Raw genomic sequence first — 27,067 nt, 5'->3', positions numbered from 1 at the left:
GTTGATGAGAAATACTACTGGTAAAAGAAGATGAAAAGATGGATTATCTTAGATTGAATTTTATTTCACTTGTTTCTAGAGACATTGTTAGCCCAAATTGCACACTGACTACAGAAGTAAGAAACAAATATATAAAAATGTGTATTCCCTTTACCTATATGTTAGTTGCAGTGTTCTCTTATGAAACAATATTCAACAAGATAGTCACATGGTACACCAGCATATGAAAAGATGTTCAATATCATTAACATTCTATTAGAGAAATGCAGATTAAAACCATTATCACTACATACCTGTCATAATGGCTAAAATAAAAAATAATTACAATGCCACACTGTGGTGAGGATAACAAATAACTGAATCTCTCATACATTGCTGGTGGAATGTAAAATGGTGTAGCAACTCCAGAAAACAATTTGGCAGTGTCCTACAAAACTAAGTATGCACCCTTCCGTACATCCTAGCAGTTGTACTCCTGGACATGTGTTCTATTGAAATAAAACTTATTTTCACACCAAAACCTGTTCATAAGTGCTTATAATCCTGCTATTTGTAATAGCCCAAAACTGGAAACAGCTCAGCCAACTGTCACCTCAACAGATGAATGATTAATATACTATGTTATATGTGTACCATGGAATACTGCACAAAAAATAAAAAAGAATGAATTGCTTATACATAGCCACTTGGGTGAGTCTCCAGAGAAATATGCCAGCAGGGAAGGGCTATCCCAAAAGACTACCCTATGATTCCATTTATTTAACTCTTTAAATAACAAAAATTTAAAAAATGAAGAACAGATTAGTGGTTACCAGAGCCTAAAGAAGGAGAAAAAGAGTAAGAGGGAAGTAGTTGTGGCTATAAAACAACACTTGGTACCACTTAAAAAAAAAAATTTAATTCCAGTTGAGATGTTATAAGAATCTTCTCATGAAACACTACTTCCTCCCCACGTGTGTTTTCTTATTTTTTTAGTCTCATTTGTTGGTGGATCATTTGATTGTTCCTTTATTTGGTCAAGAAATAATTATTATTTAATGTGTGCCTAATCTAGTCTTGACATCAAGGTGAAATCAATTGTTCTAAAATCAAAATTATCACCACCTTATTTTATAAATAGTAGTACATTTTGCCACATTGTTCAAAGTCACTTCTTAAATAGGTGCATTAGAGGGAGCCTTGGTAACATAAATTTTTCTAGGGTAAAATTATCCTGGCTAGGCTTTGTGGACCTTGAGTACACTTTCAGCTGTGTGTAAAAGTGGGGGGAAAAACTGTTTATTGGAATTAGGACACTGCTATGGGCTCTGGTTCATCTGTAAAGAATGGGGTGAGTTTCTGTGCGGGCAGATAAACTGGCAGGCCCTTGCATTTTCCTAAGGGAAGGGCATTCTTTCTCCCAGTTCCACTTTGGACTTAACCTGGCAACACAGAATGTGCTCTCTGGAACTTTGCAGAACATGGAACTTTGAGCTCAGGGCAGCTGCAAAGCTGGGTTTAGAAAGACAACTGTGCTTATGGTGAATAATTTGGAGACCAGTTTAACAGTCTTGTGGTTCAGTAAAAATTGGCTTCTGGATTAGCCAGAACAGTGGAAGGTCTCCCGTCTTGGTCTGCATCATATTGCTGCCCAGAGTGACTTTCCCTAGATCATGTTTTGACATAATGTCAGAGGTGATGGTGAATAAAATGTGAGGGTATGCACAGCAGCTGGAAATGAAATCTTACAGCCTTAGAACCAAAGGGTTTTTTGTTTGTTTTTGTTTTGGAATTTGTGTGTGTGAGTGCGTACACACACGCACAAGAATGAGGATGGGGGGAGAGGAGGTAAAGTCAGCTTTAGCTTATATTTTCCCTCTTTTGTCACTTTTTGGAGGACTCTGAAGACCTCTTCTGATCTGATTTAGGTAGAGAATTGAGGTTGAGGAACCAAATTAAAACTCTTTGCTTTGAACTTTGCTAAACACAAATATATGTTCCAGTGAGTCGTGTTGAGGCTTTGCAGGGATTTTCCCTAGAATTAATGTTATAAACAGCTTAGACCTAGGCTAGCTCACCAAGGTTTGTTTATGTATCTGAACTATAATATTCTGTTAATAGTTCTGTACAGAAGCCAGCTCTCACAACTTTGTTTCTGTTGGAAGATGAATCAGTAGCCCCTGGTTCCATACTGTCTTGTCAGGAGGGCAGTGGTGGTGGTCAGTATTCTGAGTCTATGAAGGTCCTGAGCTTCCAGAAGAAATTGTAATGGCAGTCGGCACCACTTTTGGTGGTAGGAAAGGAAAGAAAACTTGTGAAGCCTCAGGTCCTGGCTGGGATGGCCTTCAGTCAAAAAGAAAGGACTGTTTGGGAATTGTCCATGCATGTAAATGTGTGAAAACAATGGTAGCCAGAAACTGATGGGTTCTAAGTTAGCATGGTTAATGATGTAAAATCTGGCGTACCAATGAGCAGTAGAGTTTTGGTCGTTGCTATTATTTTTGTCTTTTTGATTAGATGCAGAGATTCATTGTTAACATCTCATCTAATTTTTTTTTCTTATAGTCACAAACCATGAATTATGTGGGCCAGCTGGCTGGGCAGGTGCTTGTCACCGTGAAGGAGCTCTACAAGGGCATTAACCAAGCCACACTGTCAGGGTGCATCGATGTTGTCGTGGTGCAGCAGCAGGACGGCACCTATCAGTGTTCACCTTTTCACGTGCGGTTTGGGAAGCTGGGAGTCCTGAGATCCAAAGAGAAAGTGGTGAGTGCAGTGCACAAGCCTGTCTTCTAGGAGGGAAAAGAGGGCGTCAGTGAGTAAATTGTTGTTGTGAACTTTCTGCCCTCTGCTTCTTTCTTTTGAACTTGCATGTTGTTAAAGACACTCATATGAGAAGTCAATCTGTATAGGTATTGCTTTTGAAATTGTTTCTGAATTCATAAAGCCCTATTACAGGAAGTCTTCCCAAGGGAAAAAGAAGCTGAAAATTATAATGATAATCCTACATGTTGAAACTCAAAAGAGCAAAACAGAAAATAGTCATAAATGAGGGAATTAGGTGTCTATTTAGAAAAAATATATATTTTCTTCACTTTGTTTTTCAGCTGTAAATCAGTTTTTATTGAAATATAATATATTGGTATGAAAGTGTACCCATATAACCATTCTGGTTTTCACTTTCAGAACAATATTCAATAAACTACACAACCTTTACAAAGACTATGTGTTAGATGATTTTTTTTTGACAGTACTAGGGATTAAACTTGGGGTGCCTTACCACAACCCAGGGGTGCTCTACCACTAAACTACATCCCCCTAGCCCATTTTATTTTTTATTTTGAGACAGGTCTTGCTAAGTTACCAAGACTGGCCTTGAATTTGCTCAGGCTGGGCACGAACTTGTGATTTTTCTGCCTCAGTCTCTCAGGTCACTGGAATTACAGGTTGTACACCACCATTCCCAGCATGTTAGATGATTTTGCCCAACTGTAGGCTAACATAAGTGTTCTGAACGTATTTAAGATAGACTAGACTAAGCTATGACATTCACTAGGTTTCAACTGAATAGCATTTCCAACTTACGATGAGTTTAGCAGGATATAACCCTATCATTAGTCAAGGAACCTCTGTACAGAGTCCCCCCTTAACTATGGATGATATGTTACAAGACTCCCAGTGATGCTGGAAACCATGGATAGTACCAAACTGAATATACTATGTACTTTCCTGTACACACATATACAAATGATGTAATATCTTTTCCATCTTATCACACTACAGCTTTAACTTTTGCAGTTTGATATCAGTGGCAAAACTATCATGAATTTTTTCTTCACTTTAAAATATTTAGGATAATAACCTTCATATTAATTATGAATAAAAGGCTTATATAATCAAGAATAGGTTATATTTATTTAAAGGAAATTAATACCACATTTTAGTTTGTTTTGACAAACCTATAAAATCTTATTTGTAGTCTAAATTTGCTTACTGATGTACCAGGACTTGTCCCCAAAATTGACTAAATGGTAAGCCACAGACCATAGACTGGTTGACTTTTATTTGTTTTAGAAAAACGTTCTTCAGAAAGAGGATATTTGTGTTGGCTTTTCTTGTTTTTATATCCTCTTTCCTCAAGTTATGGAGCATTAGGAAGGTTTGCTAGTCTAATGTCAATCAAGTTTAAAAACTTGAGTTAGTAGTACTTTGCAGGTACGTGATTCCTTTCTACTGTTGTCCCTCTACCTACTGAAGGTTCTATCCATATTTTAAAGCCCCATAGGACACCCTGACCATTTTCTGGCACAGGTCTTAAAAAAAAAAAAAAATATGTTAGAGGACCAACTTGAATAACTTGAAAATTTATTTTCAACTTTGTGCTGTCTCAATGGAGAATCACATTTCAGAATGGCAGGGTTTGTGTGATCTGGCTTATTCTTGGAGTTACCCTTTAAGAAGCAAAAGTAATTGCAGTTTACCTAGTGACTTGGAAACTTTCCATGGCAAAACAGTATTCTTCTGCCACAATTTAGCTTCTCTGCAATTTTTTTCTCTTGTCATATTGAAAGTACTTTCAGACTGGATCTGTTGTGGAGGAATCAGCAAAAGCTGTAAACTGTTTGAATGTACCCTGAAATATCCCATTGGTTGTGCAAGGATCTGTTAGATGCCTTTGAGGCTCCCCTACTGACCTGGGTTGTTGATCAGCAGATTGAATTGGTCTTTTTGTCCATTCAAAATGGAACCTTCAGGCAAATGTATGTAGGCACTTGTATATCTGTTAATGATGATCAAGCAGATAAAGGTGCCTTTTTCTACATGTTATATGCATTTAGGAATATAATTTTTGTACAAGACTACCTAATTCATTGTTAAATACCTTGTCAAACCTTTGTGGGTTTGGGTTTTTTTGTTGTTGTTGTTTGTTTTGTGGTACTGGGATTGAACTCAGGGGTGCTCTACCACTAAACTATATCCTCAGCACTTTTTATTTTTTTATTTTAAGTAAGGGTCTTGCTGACTTGCTAAGGCTGGCCTCAAATTTGCAAACCCTCTGCCCCAAGCAGTTAGAATTACAGGTGTGGGCCATTGCACCCAGCTCGACCTGTATTTTTTATTTATTTTTATTTTTTTGTAGTTGTAGATGGACAGAATGCATTCGTTTTATTTGTATATGGTGCTAAGGAGCGAACACAGTGCCTCTCACATGCTAGGCAAGCCCTGTGCTACTGAGCTATAGCCTGAGCCCTCAACCTATATTTTTAATAGGAGTGTAATCAGTGAGACATAAGGAAAGATAAAATTTCTTTTTTTTCTACTTCTTCCCTTGGTATCCTGGGAACCCAGAGGATATGTTTGGGAAGAAATTTGGCCATTTGATTTAAAACACAATTTTCCTGTAACAATAAAACTGAAACTATATCTACCTTGAGATACACTGGCAATTTGCACTGTCCTATCAGTCTCTGTTAGTTCCCTAGGACTCTAAATTTTCAAATATTTTTGACATCTATGAAGTGGACTTGAAAATTTTTTAAAAATATTTTTTAGTTATAGTTGGACTCAATACATTTATTTTATTATTTTTATGTGATGCTGAGGATCGAACCCAGTGTCTCACATGTACTAGGCAAGCACTCTACAGCTGAGCCACAACTCTAGCCCCTTGAAAATATTTTTAAAATGTTTGTCCTTCGTTGCCTAAAGAGCTCTTTCATATTCTCTTAAGTGTCCTCAATTTGCTATAATTTGATGCTAAATTTAAGTTTTGAAAAGACCAAAATCCATTCCAAGCCTAATCAGGAGAATAAAATAAGTAGTTTTATGTTGAGTAACGTCATATTTGAAACCTAAAGTTGTGGCCATGAAGTGTTAAGATAGTATGTAAACAATTTAAACTCTGAATTTATATCCTAAAAGAAGCATTATTCCATTTCTCTAGCTAGGTGGGATGAGTATGTAATCTCTGAAATGAAAATTTGGAGAAATATTAGTTTATTTTTTATTAAAGATAAAGTACCTTTATTTCATTTATATTAATTTATAAGCATTATACAACAAATCAATTATTTATTTTCCATGTCAAGCTTTCAGTTGAACAGATTTTAATGTTTAAGTCATTCTGAAAAACCTGAAATTTGGGATTATGGAGCTATTTTTGTTTTCTCCTTATTTATAATATGCTAGGATGGGACTGTTTAGTTTCTTTTTTCTTTTTTTTTTTTACTTTTTCATTTCTAACAAAAATTTAAAAATTTTTAATTTAGTAAGCCTCTTCTTTGATTGTAGAAGCTGCTGCTAGGTTGCAGATGCTTCAGAAATCTTGGATGATGCTAGGTGTGAAACCAGCTTCAACTAGCCTGAAGTGTTTTTATAGCAAATATTCTCTGGAATGTTAAAAAGACTGACTGGAAAAATGAGTTAGGGCTAATGTTTGTCCTATGGAAAGTGATTTCCGTAGCCATTTTTTTAAGAAAAAGTAAAAGGAAAATGTTTTCATGTAAAATAATTATTAACATTTCTTTAAATACACAGGATTTTGTTACTCATTCTGCCCATCTTTTTTTATACTATTTATCCTTTTTTTCAGCTTAATGGTTTGGTATTCAACATAAAATAAACTGCATGCATTTAAAGAATACAATTTTATAAGTTTTAATACATATTGCCTGCAGGAAGCCATCACCACAGTTGAAATAAGGAATGTTTTGTTTTCTATCCTCCAGTCTCCTCCAATCTGACAGTTCCTCAGCCCTTATTTTTTATGATATCAATTTATTTTAACTGTTTATTTTTTAATTAATTTTAGACTGAGGTAAGTTGCAGGTGTAGTTTTTAAAATTTCTTTCATTCAGCTTCTTCCCCAGATGTTAACATTTTATTTGGCCGTCAAATATTGTTATCAAAACTGGAAATTAACATTCATCTAATGATACTGTTAACTAAAGACCTTATCTAAGTTTCACAAATTTTTCCACAGTTGTCAGCTTTCTGTTGCAGGATCATATTCCCAAATTGCTTTAATCTGCATGCTCTTATAGTTCCTTAGACTTTCCCCCCCACCTTGACATTTTAATGTAGAACAACTAGGCCTGATGGCACATGCCTGTAATCCCAGTGACTCGAAGGCTCAGGCAGAAGGGTAGCAAGTTTGAGGTCAGCCTTAGCAACATAGTGAGACTCTGCCTCAATTAAAAATAAAAAGGGCTAGGGATGTAGTTCAGTGGTAGAATACCTTTGAGTTCAATCACCAGTATTCCAAAAAAAAAAAAAGAAGATAAAAAACGGTTATTATATAGACTGACCCTAAGTTTGAATTCGTTGGTCTTTTTCTCTTGTGGGGCAAGAGCAACACAAGAATATGCTGTATCCTTCTCAGTGAATCACATGAGGAGTTCCGTCATGTTGCAGTGTCTCACTCAGTGGTGTTAATAACTTTCGTCCCTTGGCTAATGGTGTCTGCTGGGTTTCTGTACTGTAAATTTACTTGGGGGAGAAAGCTTAATAATAAATAAATAAACTATTTAATAATAACTCAATAAATTACTATTTATTCACTAATTGAAAATCTGTATTTCAGAGCTGTCCCTGTTCTTCTATTTACTTATTCAATTATATCAGTATGAATGCATAGATATTAATTTTATAATATGGGATTTTCTGTTACCCATTATAATTATTTATTTGGTTGCTCAAATTGTCCCATTTCAGCTGTTAGCGTAGCTCCTTCAAGTTGAGTTCTTAGCTGCTTCTGTCATTTTTTGAGCCCTTCTTTTCTGGCACTATAACATATTATAGGAAAATCTGTTTTCCTTGTCTCAGTTCTGAAGTTAATTATTTTATACCTCCAAAAGAATTCTGGCTACTTTTACTTGGAAAATAGTATTGAAAACAAAGATCTGATCACTAGATGTGTTCATTACTATTGAGGTATCATTATTTCTAGGTTGTTTCACCTGGCAGAACCAGAAAATATATGTACGTATATACACATACATACATGTCCCATCTACATCTATTTGTAAAAACTCAGGAATTTGCTTGGATTCCCCTGATTCCAGTACATCACCACAGGCTTCTTAGCCCCTCCGTATTTGTGACTTTTTTCTCATGATTCTGATTATCCACGGGTTTATCTAGTTATTTGTTCAGACCTATAAAATAGTTTTAAAATTGCTAATCTACATCTACAATAAGAAAAATTTACTACTGTAAAATATTTCTTTATGGATGTATGTATATTGTGTGTATATGTGTCTGTATTGTGAGTGTGAATGTGTGTGTATATACAAATACATATATAATTTGTCTTTAGACATTTTAATACATCTGAAGACATAGCTATTCTAGCCATATATGGTGGTACATATCTGTAATTCCAACCACTCAAGATGCTGAGGCAGGAGGATTGCAAGTTCAAGACCAGCCTCAGCAGCTTAGCAAGGACCTGAGCAACTCCAAAATAGATAGATAGATAGATAGATAGATAGATAGATAGATAAGATTAGATAAGATAGATAGTCGGGGGATATAGCTCAATGGTAAAGCACCCCTGGGTTCAATCCCATTGGCAGAAATAAAATAAAAACACAGTTGCTCATCTAGATCTCTCTTGTGACCACCAGAATCATGATTTCTACAGCCACCTGTTTCTTCTTTAACTCTTCTTAAGTTTAATTTGAATTTTGATTCTAGGATTATCAGTTTGGATGTTTTTTTGCTGCACTTTCATCACCAATTTCCTCTTTTAGTTATGTATTTTTATAGAATGTTGCATGGGTCTATCACTGGGGGATGACGAGGCCATATAATTACCAGGCTCTACTCTTTGCCTGAACTGAATAATAGATGCCCAGTGACCGGTAACTGACAGATTTTGAAGAAGAGTGGTGATTGTTCACTGATCCGGATGGTATCTACTATTAACATATTTGTCTGTGGACAAAAAAGCAGGCAGAGAAGTTGTGCACAGCTCACATACACAGGGGTTACTGAATCTTGGGTATGTCTGAACTCTTGGTGAGGTGAGGCTAACCTGTGCCATAACTTGGAAAGTACACAAATATTTGTTGACAGTATTTTCCCCATTTTACAACATTTTAGAAATTAAACAAATTTTATATGTTGTAAAAATAGGTGGTGAAGTGCTTCTTTCAATGCCTGGTTATCCATCTCTTCCCCCAACCCAGATCTGTTTGTTTTTTAAGGGTAGGTTGTGAGGCAGGTGACAGTATTTTCTCTAGGGCTACAGTTTCAGAAACTCAATATGAAATCTGGCTTGAGAACCCAGAATTTAGACTTGGTTGAGCTTGAATGAGAGACTTTTTGAATGCTAAATCACATTTCTCTCCTTAGATCGATATAGAAATTAATGGCAATGCAGTGGATCTTCACATGAAATTGGGTGACAATGGAGAAGCTTTCTTTGTGGAGGAGACTGAAGAAGAATATGTAAGTTCTCCATAGTCATATCCACTTTACACATTGTGTTCAGTCTCAAAGATAGTCAGTTTTCCTGGTTGGTTGTATAAATGATTGCTGCTAGTTAGTGAAGCTTTAGTTTTATGTTGAACTGAGCTGTCAAAAAGGAGCTGGAGGGATGAGAAAATTTACTCCACACCAGCTTTTTTTTTTTTAATATTTATTTTTTAGTTTTAGGTGGACACAGTATCTTTATTTTGTTTTTATGTGGTGCTAAGAATCGAACCCAGTGCCTCACGCATGCTAGGTGAGCACACTACCACTTGAGCCACATCTCCAGCCCCACATACCAGCTTTAAGGGTACAGAAAACATGCAAAAAGTCTTTATATTTGGTTCTTGTGTAATGGGTAGTGTGTCTTTTTCTGACTTTAATGAACTTTCTTAATGTCTATTCTAGTTCATATCTTGACCTGAATTCATTTAGTTCTACCCAAGTAATCAGGCATCTCTCTTCAGGATATGTGTGTTTGTATATACATGACCTTTAAACTTGGAAAATATAATTACCATTGTTGGTTAGGAACACTATATCTCTAACCTTGAGTAGTCCTGTGAATTAATTATGATATTAAGAGATTTTAATTGTTTGGCCTGTGTCCCTTTATAAATGATTACATGTTTGGCTTCCTTCAGCAAGAGAACATAATTTATCCAGCCCCATCCTATTCCTCCCCCTAGAAGTGTATAAACTAGTTTAGACAGAGATAACCTGGGTTTTTTAATAGATTTAGTGTGGATCTTTTTGAAAAACCTGTGGAAGGCATTATTTTATCTTTTTCCATAAATAATAAAATCTCAAATAGCAAAAATGATAAGCTTCAAGTTATTAAGAACTGTTTTTTGTTTGTTTGTTTGTTTCAAAGGTGAACTACTAATTTGGGTTATAAAATCACAAATAAAAATATCACCAAAAAAAATAAACAATAGCAAAATAAGATTGTGTTTATTTTTAGTTTATAGAAAGGCCATTAACATAGGTACCAGTATGTAAAGCAGCATTGAAACAGTATGACTTATGAAGAAGAACTTTATCAGATCATTGGTTTTCCTAGTATCTTTCTTATTTGTTTTTATGTTACTTTGTTTGCATTTACTTAATCTAAGCAAAATTCTTCCTTTGGCAGAGAAAAAGAGCAGAATGAAGCATAATAAATGACAGTTGTCACAAGATTAAAACATTCTTGATGTCTTTATTAAAATAATGTATAACCCATATCACTGATTATTGTTGCATAGATACAGTAAGTGAGAAGACTGGGTTGTGGATAGTCCATTACCTAGTCTTATGTGCTGTTCTTACAATTCCATTAATAGCTATGCTTATTGAGGTCAGCTTTTGGAGAACATCAACCTTCTAGCCGTTTTCCTATTTCATGTATGATCAAATTGACAGTTTTCTATAGTGTAGCATGTTTCCCTAAATAGAAAATTTAATGAACCCAAAAAAACCATTGGTATAACTAGTATATGCCATATACTATGAATAAAACAGCCTCTGATCTCCAAGAGTTCATTATTTAGAGGGGAATAAATCTGACTGCTGTTTATTTAGTTTTGGTTTCAAACTTTTCCCATTTAACTGTATGTCATAATCATCTCTTTAAGTCAGGAGTTCTAGATCTAACTATTCTTTTAATAGCTGCACAAAAAAAAAAAAAAAAAAACTCCATGATGTAGATATACCACAAATTATTTGACCATTCTCTTATTGATAGGCATTCACGTTAAGTTCTTAGAAATCAGAAACCAGAGCTTCTCATCTGGCTGCCTTAAGGACATTCAGCAGAATATAGCTCAGCAGAGTTTCTCTCTGTGTGTTGATGATGAACACAGATTTTGCCTAGGTAAATAGAACTCTTGACTTTAGGGTAAAATGTTTACCTATACCAAGTTCAAAAGTTAATAGAAAACAGTTTTAGAAATGCATACATTTTCAGGACTACTTGTAAAAACCTTGAGTATTCTAAATTATCTGAGGTCAGTTTATGCCTTTTACTTATCTTTTGTTTTTACTGATGATAAAAAGGAATGAAGCAAATGGATGAGAAGTTTATTTACTGGGCACCAGACTGATCATTTTATTCAGTATTAAATTAGAAATTTAATTATTAATATTGAGCTGCCTTTTCTTTTGAATTCTTAAAATATATTTACTTATGGTTTAAAATTCACTAATTTCACTTGTTACAGGGTATTATGTATCATCTGTATTATCACTTTCCTCCATCCTTGGATAGTTAGTTAATTTGGTATTAACCACTATAAATTTACCTAGTTCATCACTTACCCGTTCTGCTGTTCTTTGTTTGATGTGGCTTCGGCTTTATCATGTTCTTAATGTTCTTTATAAATTCTCAATAATCTTTTTAATGCCTCCTAAGAATACTGCTGCTGTTTTGAACTTCTCTTTGCAGAGAATTTAATTAGTTCTGCTTTAATTACAGCTTATATGTGTTTTGTGCTGACCTGACATTTCAGTTCCTCCAAATGTACTGAGCTACATGGACCAAAATGAGCTAACCCTCAACTGTGTCTAGAAAGACAAGACCTGCTCAGAGCAGACAGAGTCTCAGTTCAGTATGACTTTCTGACCTTTAGGGATTACATATTCTTTTCACCATTGTGAAACTGTATGTACTCAAAGAAGTAACAATTGCTTTGATCCAGTGCTGTCATGAATAATCTCTTTCTCCATGTTCTTTAAGGAAAAGCTTCCAGCTTACCTTGCCACCTCACCAATTCCCACTGAAGATCAGTTCTTTAAAGATATTGACACCCCTTTGGTGAAATCAAGTGGAGAAGAAAGACTCTCCCAGAATTCAGATATCTCACACATCTTAGAAACAGAGACCGTTTTCACTCCAACTTCTGTGAAAAAGAAAAAACGAAGGAGAAAGAAATGCAAACAGGACAATAAAAAGGAAGAGCAGCCTGCTTCTCCTGCTGCAGAAGACACTTGTGAAGTGGGTGTGAGCTCTGATGATGAGAAAGGAGCCCAGGCAGTGAGGTAGGCTTTCAACTTGGACAGGGGTTTGTGCAGGTGCTTGGCTAGCCCCTTGTGCCATAGAACGGGCTCAAGGAAAGCCAGAAGCTGCTACTGCTTTTATGGATGTGCAGTGTGAGTTTAGACTGTTTTTCCACAGTGGTTTATTGTGGAATCAAATGGAAGAGACTTTTTTTTTTTGATACTGTGCAGAATTTGCCATAAGACTTCCTGCTGTGATACTAAAATTTCATTCGTGGCAGACTAGTGGTGTATCTCTCTTCATCCAGTAAGTTACCAAAAGCCATTAAATCATAAGTCAAAAGAAGATCTGAATTAGTGACTTGTCCTGCATGAGCAGATACAGGTAGGGACACCATCATTCCACTTGTGGAATTTTGCTACCAAGGGTCTTACGTTCAGTATCTCACCTGTACCTGAGCAGTTCACAGTTTTATTTTATTCAAATTCACCATCAAAATGTCCTGTAAGGGCGCTGGAGTGCTCGCCTAGCGCGGGCGGGACCCGGGTTCAATCCTAAGCACCACATAAAAATAAAGGCATTGTATTGTGTCCATCTACACCTAAATATATATATATAATATATATTTATGTTTTTAAAAAAATGTCTTGTAAGTTGAAGACAACAGAGTTTTCATTTTTTTTTTTTTTAAAGTGAGAGCTCTTATCATTTTTTTTATCAGCTTAGTAGAATAGCTCAAAACATATGCCTCTTTTCAAGTCAGCACTACCTGGAATTTAAAGATAATAATTGGGGGCAGAGAGTCTATTTTCTCATTCAACTTTTTTTCTTTTGTACCTGTTCCACTCAGTGGTTACCCCGGCACCAGAAGGACCATCCATGCTTCAGTGGGTGGTTCTCTTCACCCAACTGTTGGACAAGAAACTGCTGCCCATAAGTGGCCCTGTGTTTCCAAAACCTTTATGTAATTGGGGGTAGGGACAGGGTTTAGGAGGAAGGTTCTGGTCTACTTGTATGTTTTCAGATAAGCTGTTGAAAGGAAAATTTATGTCCTTTGGAAAAGTAGTTATGTTAAAGTGTTTTTTTTATTAGAGAAAAGAAGGGGAAATAATTTCTTTTTCTAGTTTTCAAAACCAAACAGTAACTTACTTGGATCTTGTACATATTTTATTTGCCACACTTTTGTTTTCATGGTCAAGCCAGGAAAAAAATGGTACTAATGTGTGACTGGTATATTTTAATTGTTTTACATTAATGAATATCATGGTATAATGATTCCCTTTTGGCAAAACCATTTATTCTTTTTTTTTTTTTTTTAAAAATACTGGGGATTGAACCCACAGTAGGTACTCTACTATTAAGCTATAATCCTGAGCCCTTTTTTATTTGAGACAGGGTGTCACTAATTTTCCAAGGCTACCTTGATTTTATTTATAATTCTCTTGCGGTTAGCCTCCTGAATAGCTGGAATTATAGGTGTGTGCCACCACACCCAGCTGTTTACTCATTTTCTAAAATTTTGGAATCTGGATGGTAAATCCTGACATAAAGTCCTACATTTGATAGTACTTTTTAACGTGAAAAATTTTATGCCCATCTTACATTACTTACCAGCTCACATGTGTGATATTCTTTCTCTTGCCATTAGATTTTTATTTCAGTTCTGATAGAATGCAGAATTACCGTACAACTAACCAATTAAAGATCCAAAGAAATGGTGAAAAAGCACTTTACACTCTACAGACCAGCATAAACTATTCTTATAAAACTTTAAAATCCTGAATAAATAACAGTGTCTTTCTTTTGTTATTTTTTTAAAAAATGGGAAGACTTTAATTATGTTCCTCTTTTACAAATCATTGATTTCTCAAAGAATTTTAAGCCACTAATAAGTGCCATAATGGAGCTTGGGTTATGGCTCAGAGGTAGAGCACTCGCCTACCATGCGTGAGACACTGGGTCTGATCCTCAGCACCACATGAAAATAAAAATATTATGTCGACCTATAAGTAAAAACTAAATATTTTTTTTAAAGTGCCAAAATTTCTTAAATATTCTTCTTGTCCTTCCCCTCCCCCCGCTCCCCCCCCACACTGCTTTCAGTCTCTTAGAGGTTATTTATCCTTTCCTCACTTAGGAGAATAAACTTTGAGAATATTTCACGTGTTCCACTGCTTGATTTTAGGACCATTAAGAACACACACACACACACAAAAAAAAATCTTTAAAAATTTTCTTACATATAGGTGGACAAGAAACTTGTATTTTTCAGAAAAACTCCAATTACTTATATATCTAAATTTTATTTGGATTAGCATTGTAGTGTTTCTTAAGTGCTTTATTCCTAAGAATATTTTTGCCAACTGAAGTTTGTTTTTTAATATATTTTTTAGTTGTAGATGGAAACATTTTTTTTATTATTATTATTTTTTAACGTGGTGCTGAGGATTGAACCCAGGGCCTCACGCATAATAGGCAAGCACTCTACCACTGAGCTATAACTCCTGAGCTTAAAGTAATACTTTTGTTTTATTGACATGTTTCCTTTGTTAAAATAATAGAGCAAAGCTTAAAACTCCTAAACTATCTGCAGCTTTAACTTGGGAAGCTAAAATGTGTCTAAGACATACATGAAGTTCCTTACTAAATGTATAAGAGTCAGGGCTGGGGTTGTGGCTCAGTGGTAGAGTGCTTGCCTAGCATGTGTGAGGCACTGGGTTTGATTCTTAGCACCACATATAAATAAATGAATAAAATCAAGGTCCATCAACTTAAAAATATATGTAAAAAATTAAAAAGGACAAGGGTCATTATTTATTTATAAATGGATAAGTCACTAAATTTATAAATGTTAATGCATTGCAGAAATATGAGCCAAATTGTACAAAAGGCTGCGTCAGCTAAATCTGTTGGTGTACCAATTTGATTGACAGTTAAAATGGTTGCCAGCTTATCTAAGCTAGCNTATATATATATATATATATATATATATATATATATATATATATATATAAAGACAACAAAATGTAAACAGTCATCAGAATGCAGATTGTATTCTGAAATAAGAAGCATGGGCCTATTAAGAGTTCTGGTTATAGAAAGTAGTCTCTGGATCAAATAGTTTACATTCTTCATCTCCTGATCAATAACTGGCTTCTAGGGAACCCCACAGGTTTTTCTATGGTGAGTGTAAGTGTTTAAGGTGACATGAATGTCTGCTTTCCTTGGTTTTGTGTTTCTCTTCCCTTGAATGAGATTGTGTTGGGGAAATCTTTTGGAAGAAGGAAAATTAGCATTAGGAAAACTTTAAAATAATAGATGCAGAGATGTGGAAAACCTATTACATGTCAGAGTTAATGATAAATAGTTTTTAAGATATAAAGGAAGAAAAATAATACTAAAAAATAATTTAACTGGTTTTTCTCCCTAATGTTAGTCCAACAAATTGATATGAATATTCTCATTTTACATTTACTATCTATCCTATTAGAACTTTGAATGTTTTTCCCCCACATTTTTTATGGGTGCACTATAGATGGTGGGATTTATTGTTAGATATTCATACAATATAACAATAAAATTTGGCCAGTATTATTTTCCAGTATTTCCCCTTTTCCTCCATCCTCCCTCCCCTTGATTCCTTTTTTCTTTTCTTATCTCCCCTTGACTTTCATGAGATCTCCCCCACCTTTCTTTTTCTTTTTCCTCTAGCTTCCACATAGGAGAAAATACATACAACCCTTGACCTTTTGAGTTCATGTTATTTCACTTAACATAATAGAACATTGAATATACTTTAAGAACTTTAGACTTGTATAATATGGTGCTTTACATCTTTTGGAGTTTTTTCTTTATACTACTTTGAGAATTTAACATGTTACACCACATAAATCTCACATCAATTCTGTGAAGTAGACGGGACAAGTAATAAATTTCCAATTAAAGATGAAAACAGGGGCTGGGATTGTGGCTCAGCGGTAGAGCGCTTGCCTAGCATGGGCAGTACCCAGGTTCAATCCTAAGCACCACATAAAAATAAAGGCATTGTGTTGTGCCCATCTACACCTAAAAAATAAATACTAAAAAAAAAATAAAGATGAAAACAGGCACACAGGGCATTAGTGTTTAGATTTGGGTCATTACTAAACTTCTGGATTCTTGATTATCTGATATCTAAAGTGTAGAGCACACCTGTAATAATCCCAGTGACCTGAGAGGCTGAGACTTGAGGATTGCATGTTCAAGGCTAGCCTCTGCAACTTAGCAAGACCTTGTCTTGAAATAAAAAGGAGTGGGAATATAGCTCAGTGTAAAGTACCCCTGGGTTCAATCCCCAGTACCCCTCTCCCCCCAGAAAGGAATGTTACTACCTCAGATTTGTAAAAACCGAATGAAATACATATAAAGCCTTATTATTCCAAAGGATTTAAAAAGGAATTTTTAATTAGATTTCCTTTCTGTCCTTCTTCCTTCTTCTGTCCTTCTTCTGGTCCATAGTTAGTGATTACAGTAGCATATGGCATTGGTAAATCACCCTTTCATATTTCCTTTTGAAAAGGGGGGAAAAGCCCCCTTTGTTTTTGTCATTTAGGGAGTTGGCCAGTAGATTTGAGTAGTATTTTAAAGCTAATAAATGTCGTCATTGTTTTCCCTTTCACAGAGGATCTTCAAATGCTTCCTTAAAGGAAGAAGAATTTAAGGAGCCTTTGCTCTTCCATTCTGGAGATCACTACCCCTTATCTGATGGAGATTGGTCCCCATTAGAGAAGTGAGTATCTTTGAAATTTCTTGTTTACTTAAAGGAAAAGAAAGGACATGTTAAGTAACTTTTTCTGTTATTTGACAGCAATAATTTTTCCCATTTCTCTCATACACTAAAATGAACTATTTTCTTTTCTTATGAATAAGAACTATTTCTCTAAATAATTATTTTGTTCCTAAACTTAATCTGCCTACCCTAACCTTGTTGGCCAGTTGTAGATCTGTATAGTTGGCATAGAATTTGCCAGTTCTTCAGTTCTGTTTCATGTCAACTATTATGTGTAACTATGGATAATATAATGAAAAAGCACATGTAGTCCTACTGTTTATTCTGCAATCAAATGTTCACCTATTAGCTGTTAATATAACTCCTTTCTGTGCATTTCCTGTTCTGTAAAATTACTTGTATCATTGATTTCCTGTGAGAAGCAAATGAGATAAAGAATATAAAGTGCTTAGAGAGGACCCAGTAACTTCTCAGTAAACACTAGTTGCCATTTTTATATATTTTTATATTTTTTTAATTGTCAGTGGGCCTTTATTTTTTATTTATTTGTATGTGGTACTGAGAATAGAACCCAGTGCCTCACATATTAGGCAAGCAGTCTACCACTGAGCTATGACTCAGCCCCATTTTTATTATTAAAGAACACAAAGGGAATAAGTAATTGATTCTTCCTTTAAGAATGTTTATATCTGTGGGATACAAAGTTATTGTATATTGAGACTTATATTTCCTTTACTCTGTAAGGCTCAGCAAGATGGAAGGCTTCACTTTTCTTTGTTCTTGTGTTTGTAGCACCTATGTCCAGGCAGTATGTCCTAAGAGTGATTCAGAGCTGGAGGTGAAACCTGCCGAGAGCCTGCTCAGATCTGAATCTCACATGGAATGGACATGGGGCGGGTTCCCAGAGTCCACTAAGGTATTGGTGTTTAACTTGCCTGTGGGATATATCTGATAAAGACTAGTCCCTCCATCTCTAAGAAGCAATTTCTGACTGAGCTCACTGAATATAATGACAGTAGTGCCCTCATGTGGTCATAAAAATAAATTCAAATTTAACATTTTTCATAACATTTGTATTGCAGTAGAAGGAATCCAACAGTATTTTGTGTTTGTATTTAGTGGACAATAATGTTGATTGTTAATTAAAGATGTTTTAAAGGCACCTAAAGGAAATTAAAATTTTCACTCTGAAAATTTATCATATATTGGTTACTAAAGTTTTTTTGACAACACATTATGAAAGAAGAAAAAATGGAAAGATACATTTCTTTTTTTTAACTTTCTGATGGACCTTTATTTTATTTATTTATATGTGGTGCTGAGAATCGAACCCAGCGCCTCACACTTGCTAGGCAAGCACTCTACCACTGAGCCACAACCCAAGATACATTTCTTGAGGGAGGAAAATGTTTAGATCCTCCTTTTGAATTTAGGTTTTTCAGAGAGACGGATTTTGCTTATATTTGTGACGGAGTTTGGACTTGACTTCCCACTTTACATTGTTTTAACTGAACCTTGAAATAGTCCAAGCAGAGTTAACTTCTTATTTGGTATTGTAAGTTGTCTCCCTCAAGATAAATATTCTCTACCTCTATTTTATCACAATATTCTCCAGTGTTTAATTCTTTATAATAGAATGATTATAATACAGCTTGTTTACTAACATCATGATATTGAACAAACTGCAATTATTTGTTTTTACCACTTTTTAATTATGAACTATTTCACACAAAATAATATATTTAATGAACATGCTATAAAGTGAACACATTTTGACTAGCATAAGAATTAGATTTAACAGATACCTTTGAAATTAGTTTAATATTTAAACAATTCATCTTTTCTAGGTCAGCAAAAGAGAAAGATCTGACTACCATCCTAGGACAGCTACAATTACACCATCAGAAAATACCCATTTTCGGGTAATTCCAAGTGAGGATAGCCTCATAAGAGAAGTAGAGAAAGATGCTTCCATTGAAGATACTGTCTGTACCATAGTGAAACCCAAACCCAGAGCCTTGTGTAAGCAGATGAGTGATGCGACATCTGCTGCAGAACTTCTTGAACCTCCTCTTGCAACTCCTCAGATTCCATCTATGTTAGACGCAGACCACCTTCATAGCCCATCTTTAGCGGAAACTGCCTCAGAACCCAAACCAGTGGCTAAAGTAGACTCACCATCAAAGAAGAAAGGTAATCATTTGTTTAATTTGGTATTGGGTACTCTGAATTTAGATGGATAATTATTTCAGTGTTTCACATAATATGTAATGGTGATCTTGTATTCGCAGCCCCTAGGCAGAGCCTGTTATGTGCTTTGTCCTGATTATTTACTGTGGCTTCTCTGTTACTCTCTAAATTCCATTGTAGCAGGGCTTTTAACTTCCTTACTAGATCTCCTGTCTTGACTCAATTGGCCTTTGAGAAAATAATGAGTTCAAATCAGTTAATGTATACAATCATAGTATCATTGTCATTTTGAAGAGTCTATATTTCCCCAAATTTAATAATATTTCTTAGCTGATTTTTTCCCCCCTGACCAAGAGTCTGTTAGGGCTCTCACATGTTGCATTTGATTATTGGGTAGGTTTGCCAGTAAAGTGAAGTCTTAAACAATTACATGTTTAAACAGAAAGAAAACAGAAAAATGAATTTCATCTGAAACATCTTCATTAAGGCTGAATTAAGTACTTTTTTGCAATGATGTAAAGTAAAAAAATATATGCTAATTATTAGTGCTTTTCTTTTCTTTCCTCTAAAACAGGTAGAGAGAAGGATGGAGTCAAACTCTTGACTCAGCAGCTCTCACTTTTGGAGTATTAAGTTCAATAAATCAGAACATCCTTACTATTTAAAAGTGTAGTTATCCATTGATACTTCGTACAGTAAGATCAGAACATACATATTCTCTGAATACTGGCCTTAAATCCTATTATTAAATATACTCTTTTTTTACTTGTGGTTAGACACAAAACCTTTATTTTAGTTTTATGTGGTGCTGAGGATTGAACCCAGCGCCCCGCCCGTACTAGGCGAGCTCTCTATGCTGAGCCACAACCCCAGCCCCATTAAGTCCTATTTTTAGGGCAGTAAAACTTTACCTAAAATTACACATCGTCATATATAATCCAATACCTACTACTGTAGCTTTAAAAAAAATAAGAATTAGCACCAAAGGTTAGCTCATCACAGATTGACTAATAAATATCCACAACAGGTATGGATCTGCAAGGCCTTTCAGAAGTAAGTTACCTAAAATGAAAGAATGTGACTGTCAAGGTTACTTTTGGCCATATCTGTCCATCCAACTGATGATGACTTATCTTGGTACCTACCTTTCACCAAAAGCCCATAACTGTTTTATTCTAAAAACTGTGAAGGAGAGAGATCCATTTCTTCCAGGGTGAATGCTTTGTTCTAATCTAGGAAATAATGACCCCCTAGTCCCAGCACAGAGTATAGGAGCTGACAGAGATAGGAACACTGAATGGTTCCCACAATTCTTTGGCCTCATTCCTCCCCCCCAGCTTTTTGTTATGAAAAGCATTATATAGTTACACATCACTTAATGATGCATGTGGTCTAAAAACTGTGTCATTAGGCAGTTTTATTTTTGTGTGAACATTATATTTTCACACAAACTTAGATAGTATTATAGGTCAGTCAGCCTTTTGATAAAATTAAATGCAGTAAACATGAGAGTATGAGGTTGTTGCCAGCATAACATGGCACAGTTTTACAGTAAAGTTTCTTCTACTTGAGTAGAGGGAGTATACCCTAAAGTAAATGATAAATAGCATAGTAAATACATAAAACAGCAATCATTTTTATTGTTATCAGGTATCATGTAGTGTACATTGTATATGCTGTAATTCTATAGGCCTGGTAGTACAGATTTGTTTACTCCAGCATCACCACAAACACATGAAGAATGTATTGCCTTAAAATGTTACATTGACTACATCATCAGTATATGATAGGATTTTTTCATCTCCATTATAATCCAAGTGTTCTCTTACTCTCCATTTCTCTACTCACAGTTTTCTGTTACTTTAAACAATTACAGACATTATGACATTTCACCCTTAAATCCTGCAGGACACACCTTCTAAGAATAATACTACTGTCATCTTGAATATTCCATATTTATATTTCCTTAAATGTACCAAGAATATAGTCATGTACTACATAAAGACATTTCAGTCAGTGATAGCCCACATACACAGTGGTACACTAAGGTTATGTCACCTAGTAGTTTCATAACCAGCTTAGTTTATGTAAGTACACAGTAACTTTTTTTTTTTTTTTTTAAGACAGGTTCTCAGTAAATTGCCCAAGCTGGTCTCAAATTTGTGATCTTCCTTCCTTAGCCTCACAAGTAGCTCGGATAACAGGCATGTCTCACGACATCTAGCCTGTGGAATGTTTTTCAAAACAAAAATCTATCAAGGTTCACTCACTGCATTTGATTTTTATGTCATTAATCTTTTTTATTTTAGAACAGCACCATTACAAGTGCTCTACTTCTGAGCCACAACCCCAGCCCAAGGGCCACTTTAATGAACAAGTGAAATTGTTTAGCAGTACACCCTAAGGCAATAAATCTAAAATATTATAAATTTTAATAGGTAATCAATATAAAAATATTTTGCATTTTTTATACTTATAAAATTTTATACTTATAAAATTAATTTAGATGATTTTTAGAAGTTGAGATAATACTTTCTTAAAACATGTGTTACATGACTCAAGACTAGTGACAGTTTAAGTGCTCACATGTGGCTGGTGGCCACTATTATGAGCAGTATAAATCTTGAGGCTTAATTATATTAGGGTTATTTGTTTTCCTACTGACCTGCATCCCAGCCCTCTTTTGTATGTTTTAAATTGATGATTACTTTATGAGATATATTGGGTACCTCATACTACTCATGATGATCCACTATATGTGATGCTAAATGCAATCATTGTTTAACATATCATCTGCCATATCTATCAATCATAAAGGATTTTTGTCCTTTTGCAGTTAGAAGGTAATATGTGAGTTGATACTTGGGCGCTGTGTAAATATACCATCCCCAGCAAACTTCCCTTCATGATTTTAGAGTAATGGCCTTGTTCTCATGCAGGTAATTTTCCTCATTTGGGCACATTTGTTCTTATCTGAATGTGTTTGAAAACTTCCCCATTAAATGTGAATTATTAGGGGCTAGGACTGTTCCTATAACAACAAATGAAAGAATGAATAAATGATGTATGTTTATTTTAGAGCCCAAACTTTCTCTTCCATTGACTTGGATGGTTGAGAATCAACATAAGTGGAACTAACCAGTTGACACTTAAAAATAAAACCCTATTCTAATTATGGTCAGTTTGTTTACAGACCTTTTACTTTCTTACAGAATAGTAAATTAAGAATAACTAAATTTGTACCTCTGATACATTTTTCTTAAACAGGTGTCCACAAGAGAAGTCAGCACCAGGGACCTGATGATATTTACCTCGATGACTTAAAGGCTCTAGAACCTGAAGTTGCAGCTCTGTATTTCCCTAAAAGGTAGTATGTGCTTAGTATGTGTACTTAGGGGTAAACAGCTCTGAAATATTGTAATCATTTCATCTAAGCAAAAAGAGCAATATGCTTATGCATTAGCTAAATCTGATTGTTTCAGGGAATGGGATTGTAGCTCAGTGGTAGAGTACTTGCCTAGCATGCATGAGGCTCCAAGTTCACTCCCCAGCACCACAACCAAAAAAAAAAAATTCAAGCATGTAGGAGTGTTTCATGAATTAGAAAATTCATAAATAGTGAATATGTTGTTTTGACTGTAGCGACTTGAAATTAATAAATAGCTGTTTATGAACATGTTTAAGGGCTGGGGTTGTGGCTCAGCAGTAGAGTGCTCTCCTAGCATATGTGACTCCCTGGGTTTGATCCTCAGCACCACATTTAAATAAGTAAAATAAAGGTATTGTGTCCAACTACAGCTAAAATATCAATATTTAAAAAAAGAAAACATGTTTAATACAATAAGAGAGAGATACTAGTCAAACCTACATACGAGTATAAGGCTTCAGATTATTTCTCTTTATAGTCACCAGTGTAAATTTGCAAATTCAGCATGCTTTGGAAAAGTTCTTTATCATTTGTTTTAATAATACTTCTTTATCTGAAAACATTTTACAAAGAATGCCTTCACTCCTTTGGAGAGTCTGAGTTCCCAATCCTTTTCTTTAGTGAGGCCTAATATGGTGAGACCCTATTGCAGGTTCTCCACATTCCTATAGCTCCCACCATTTGTCACACAGCTGCCCTCTCAGAGCCTCATGATTTTCTCCCTAGAATAACCCAAACATGAATTTTACATATGATACATGTGGATTGTCTTCTCAAGTTCATTTCATCCATAAAGGAATTTCATTATGTTACTCTGTGGTTAGAAAACTCAACTTTTTTCCCACAGAGAGTATGCCTTGAATCTATTGAGTCATATATATACATAATTAAACACTTTTAAGTAAATTATTGAAAAAACATTTTTTCACTTGGAATAGAAAGATGGGATTATCATATAAATTTTTTACAGATATTTGTGGGAGGCTCTAAAAATTTTTTCCTAACTCTGTACTCTAAACTTGTCTCAAAATATCTACCTACTTCACTTTAAGTATGGGTTTTTCCCAATCCTTTGTTATTTAGTTATATTAGTATTCCTTTAGTAGATTTTTTAGTTTTCCTTTTAAAAAGTAGGGAGAGTAACTAATATGATAAGTTATAATAGTGTGGTACTAAGGTCTTAACTGTTAGGGCCACTCTCCATTCACTATGTAAAGTTCTTAGTTTATGCACTAATTATTTCTTGAAACATGTCATAAATACTTACAGTTAGCCTTTAATATGTTATTTTTTTATAATTATCTTTACTATTTAATAACCAGTATTTATAGTTATAGCTAAACTTTAATCCATAGGAATCCTGTGGATTTGGCAGCATGCTGAGTGAGATGACATTCCTCCTGTCTTTAGATGTTGGAATCAACATTTCTGTTTGGGTGACACCATCTGCTGTAATTGATAAAGTGCAAGATCTCAGAGACTTGCCACAGTAGAATTTTATTTCTTCCTCTTGTAATAACATTCCAATGCTGGTGTTTGGTGGGAGGCCTACACATAGGCATTTAGAAGCACAGGCTTCTTCTGTCATCCCCTCAGGGCCTCAGACTTCAATATTTATAGATAGCAGACAGGGAATGGAGAGAGGACCTAACAAGAGCTTGGTCATATGGCCATGTAGTCACACCTGACTGCTTCTGGAGTCTCCACATGTGCGCAGTAAAAGACAGCACAGCCATTGGTGAACATGTAGCCATCTTCTGTCTGTTTTCTTCATCTTTACGTTGGCCTTGTTACTCCACCCCAGCATATTCACAGGTTTTGCTGAATTACTATTTGCCAGCAGGCTTGACTTTTTATCATTTCTAATAACATTGTATCACTATTTAATTTTAATTGGGGGGATGTGAGTATATATATTGCTATTAATGAGAAATTCTCCAAAACCTGAGTCTTTCATTAGTTCAAAAGCAAAAAATAATAGTTTTGAAACTGCACCCAATCTGTAACATATCTGCACTATGCTGCCATTACTGTTCATCTTCAAGTTTTCTTAAAAGATCACATAACTTCATCAGATATCATGTTTTTAATCACATGTTAAAAATAGTGGTTTTTTTAATAAAATAAATGAATTTGAAAACTCTAGAATAATATTTCAAATGTGACATTAAATACCTATTCAAAGGTATAGAATCGTAAGCATTCGTGACTAACAAACGTAAGACACCATTTCCTTGTTCTTTTCTCTCAAATGTATGCCCCATTGTATAAGGTTTCCATTATGGTCACCTTCTGGGACCTGGCTTCTGTGCCTTATCATCAAGAAAAATAAAAATATTGGAATAAACTCATCTTTAGCTTTGGCCCTCACCACTGTAAGGACAATTTAATTTTAGTTTATTTCTTAATATATTTCTTTTTCAAGATGGGTCTAGCCTCCTGAGGACTTTTTCCTTTTTCTTGCTTCCTTTATTCTTTTCTTTCCTTTTTTTTCTTTCTTTTGAGGTAATGAATTTTTAAAAGCCTTGTTTTTTAAATATTTTTTTGTTATGCATGGACACAATGTCTTTATTTTGTTTATTTTTATATGGTGCTGAGGATTGAACTCAGTGCCTCACATGTGCAAGGCAAACACTATGCCAGCGAGCCACAATCTACCCCAAAAGCCTTGTTTTTTAAAGAGAGTATAGTTTAGACTACAGTAATTTTCTACAGGATGTATATATAGTACGTTTCATAGCTTTTTCTAGGAAGTTAAGATCAAAAGGCTCCAAACATGAGAGTTTTCTTAACTACCCTGTCATTTTCAACATGGAAATGTTAACAAATGCTCATAACTCTTTTACTCCTTTAATTATCAGAAAAGCTATAGTTGAAATTTTGCATTATTGTGAATGACTAGTGATTTTCTGATATATTGATATATTATATTCACAGTTAATTCCTCAGAAGCACTATTTAGAATCTCTTTAATATCATTTATGATATTATTCTAAACATTGCCTAAGAAAAACTATGTCTAATTGTTCATCTGTTCCTTTTTAGGGAATACGTTGTTTGATCTGAGCCCGACAATCATGTAGTAAGCTAAGAATACCATAAATTGTAATAAAATGTTTTACCTTTTCTTTCACCTGCCACAGTGAAACGGACCCTGGCTCCAGGCAGTGGCCCGAGTCTGACACTCTCTCTGGCTCCCAGTCCCCACAGTCTGTGGGAAGTGCAGCTGCAGATAGTGGCACTGAGTGCCTCTCAGATTCTGCCATGGACTTGCCCGATGTCACACTTTCGCTATGTGGGGGCCTCAGTGAAAATGGAGAAATTTCTAAAGGTATACTGGGCAGTTATGCCCTATCTTCACCTCAGAGAGCAGCCTGATCATCACTTGATTTAAAATCTGCCTTTAGCCATTTCAGGGTGTTTTTAGTTCTTCAGTGAACTTGTGTAAGTCTTAAGTGTCTTCCTAAAATGTCAGGTCCTTAGACTCTCATTTAAGGTACCTCTTGTGGGATGGCTTTGGTAAGGGCGTGTACCTTGAAGGCTCTAAATAAGTAGTTGAAAGTTCACAGGGTGCCCTGTTTGCTGATGACCTGGGTCAGATCACATTGCGTTGATATTTCTCATCGGTAAAATCATTCAAATGTTTGTGGGACTGAGACCCAGAATCCCTCCTGGAAAGCAATGGGACTTAGACATGAGGGCTCTGAAGTTGTAGAAAATTGGTGATCCACTGAGTAAATAATCTTTATGGCAAAAAGTAGAAGGTTTACTTTCTGACTCAGGCTTGAGAGATGGCCAGTGAGGTAAAGCCTGCTTCAGAGTAGGGAAGGATCTTAGCAGAGAACGGATGCCTCTAGGTATGGTGGAACACTTGCATGGGTTTGTCCTACTTTCTTTAGCCTTTTTGGTTTTACCTTCATTTTTAAACCAAACTCTTAATGTTTTCTCAGTTTGGCCAAAGGCTCATAATTGATTTTCCTCCAAGGAAATATTTTCTTCCCATGAATTAGTATCATCATTTTAGCATTAGTCTTTGTTTTCTCTCCCCTTCAGAGGAACTGAAGGTGTGATGTGTCAGAATGGGTGTCCAATGCCCTAGAATCAAGTTTTCCTCAAGTTTCTCCTTTTTAGAGTCACCAAATGCTAATTATGTCTCTTCCCCATTTCTTTTAAACTCTCAGTTAAATTATGTGAGAGGGGATGGAAAATATAAAATTTATATAAAATATAATTTTTTTGTTTTAAATACCGC

General features: G+C 35.1%; 1 protein-coding gene across 3 annotated transcripts in view; it reads left to right on the top strand.

Annotated features, from left to right (window-relative positions):
• The window catches only part of Lpin2 (lipin 2), a 54,842-nt gene that overhangs the window by 15,160 nt on the left and 12,615 nt on the right, over window positions 1-27,067 (top strand). For 2 of the 3 annotated variants that reach the window (XM_015482518.2, XM_015482516.2), the window contains exons 2-9: window positions 2,545-2,745; window positions 9,337-9,432; window positions 12,170-12,471; window positions 17,091-17,198; window positions 17,991-18,114; window positions 19,046-19,391; window positions 22,656-22,755; window positions 25,959-26,146. In XM_015482518.2, coding sequence (XP_015338004.1) covers window positions 2,545-2,745; window positions 9,337-9,432; window positions 12,170-12,471; window positions 17,091-17,198; window positions 17,991-18,114; window positions 19,046-19,391; window positions 22,656-22,755; window positions 25,959-26,146 — 1,465 coding nt within the window. Of the gene's footprint in view, window positions 1-2,544; window positions 2,795-9,336; window positions 9,433-12,169; window positions 12,472-17,090; window positions 17,199-17,990; window positions 18,115-19,045; window positions 19,392-22,655; window positions 22,756-25,958; window positions 26,147-27,067 lie in introns of those variants that run through there. The other variant, XM_048806489.1, reaches the window with a different exon arrangement.

Source organism: Marmota marmota, unplaced genomic scaffold, assembly GCF_001458135.2.
Source record: "Marmota marmota marmota unplaced genomic scaffold, marMar, whole genome shotgun sequence".
Lineage (NCBI taxonomy): Eukaryota > Metazoa > Chordata > Mammalia > Rodentia > Sciuridae > Marmota > Marmota marmota.
The sequence above is the reverse complement of the archived record's forward strand: the minus strand, read 5'-3'. Positions and strand labels throughout refer to the sequence as shown.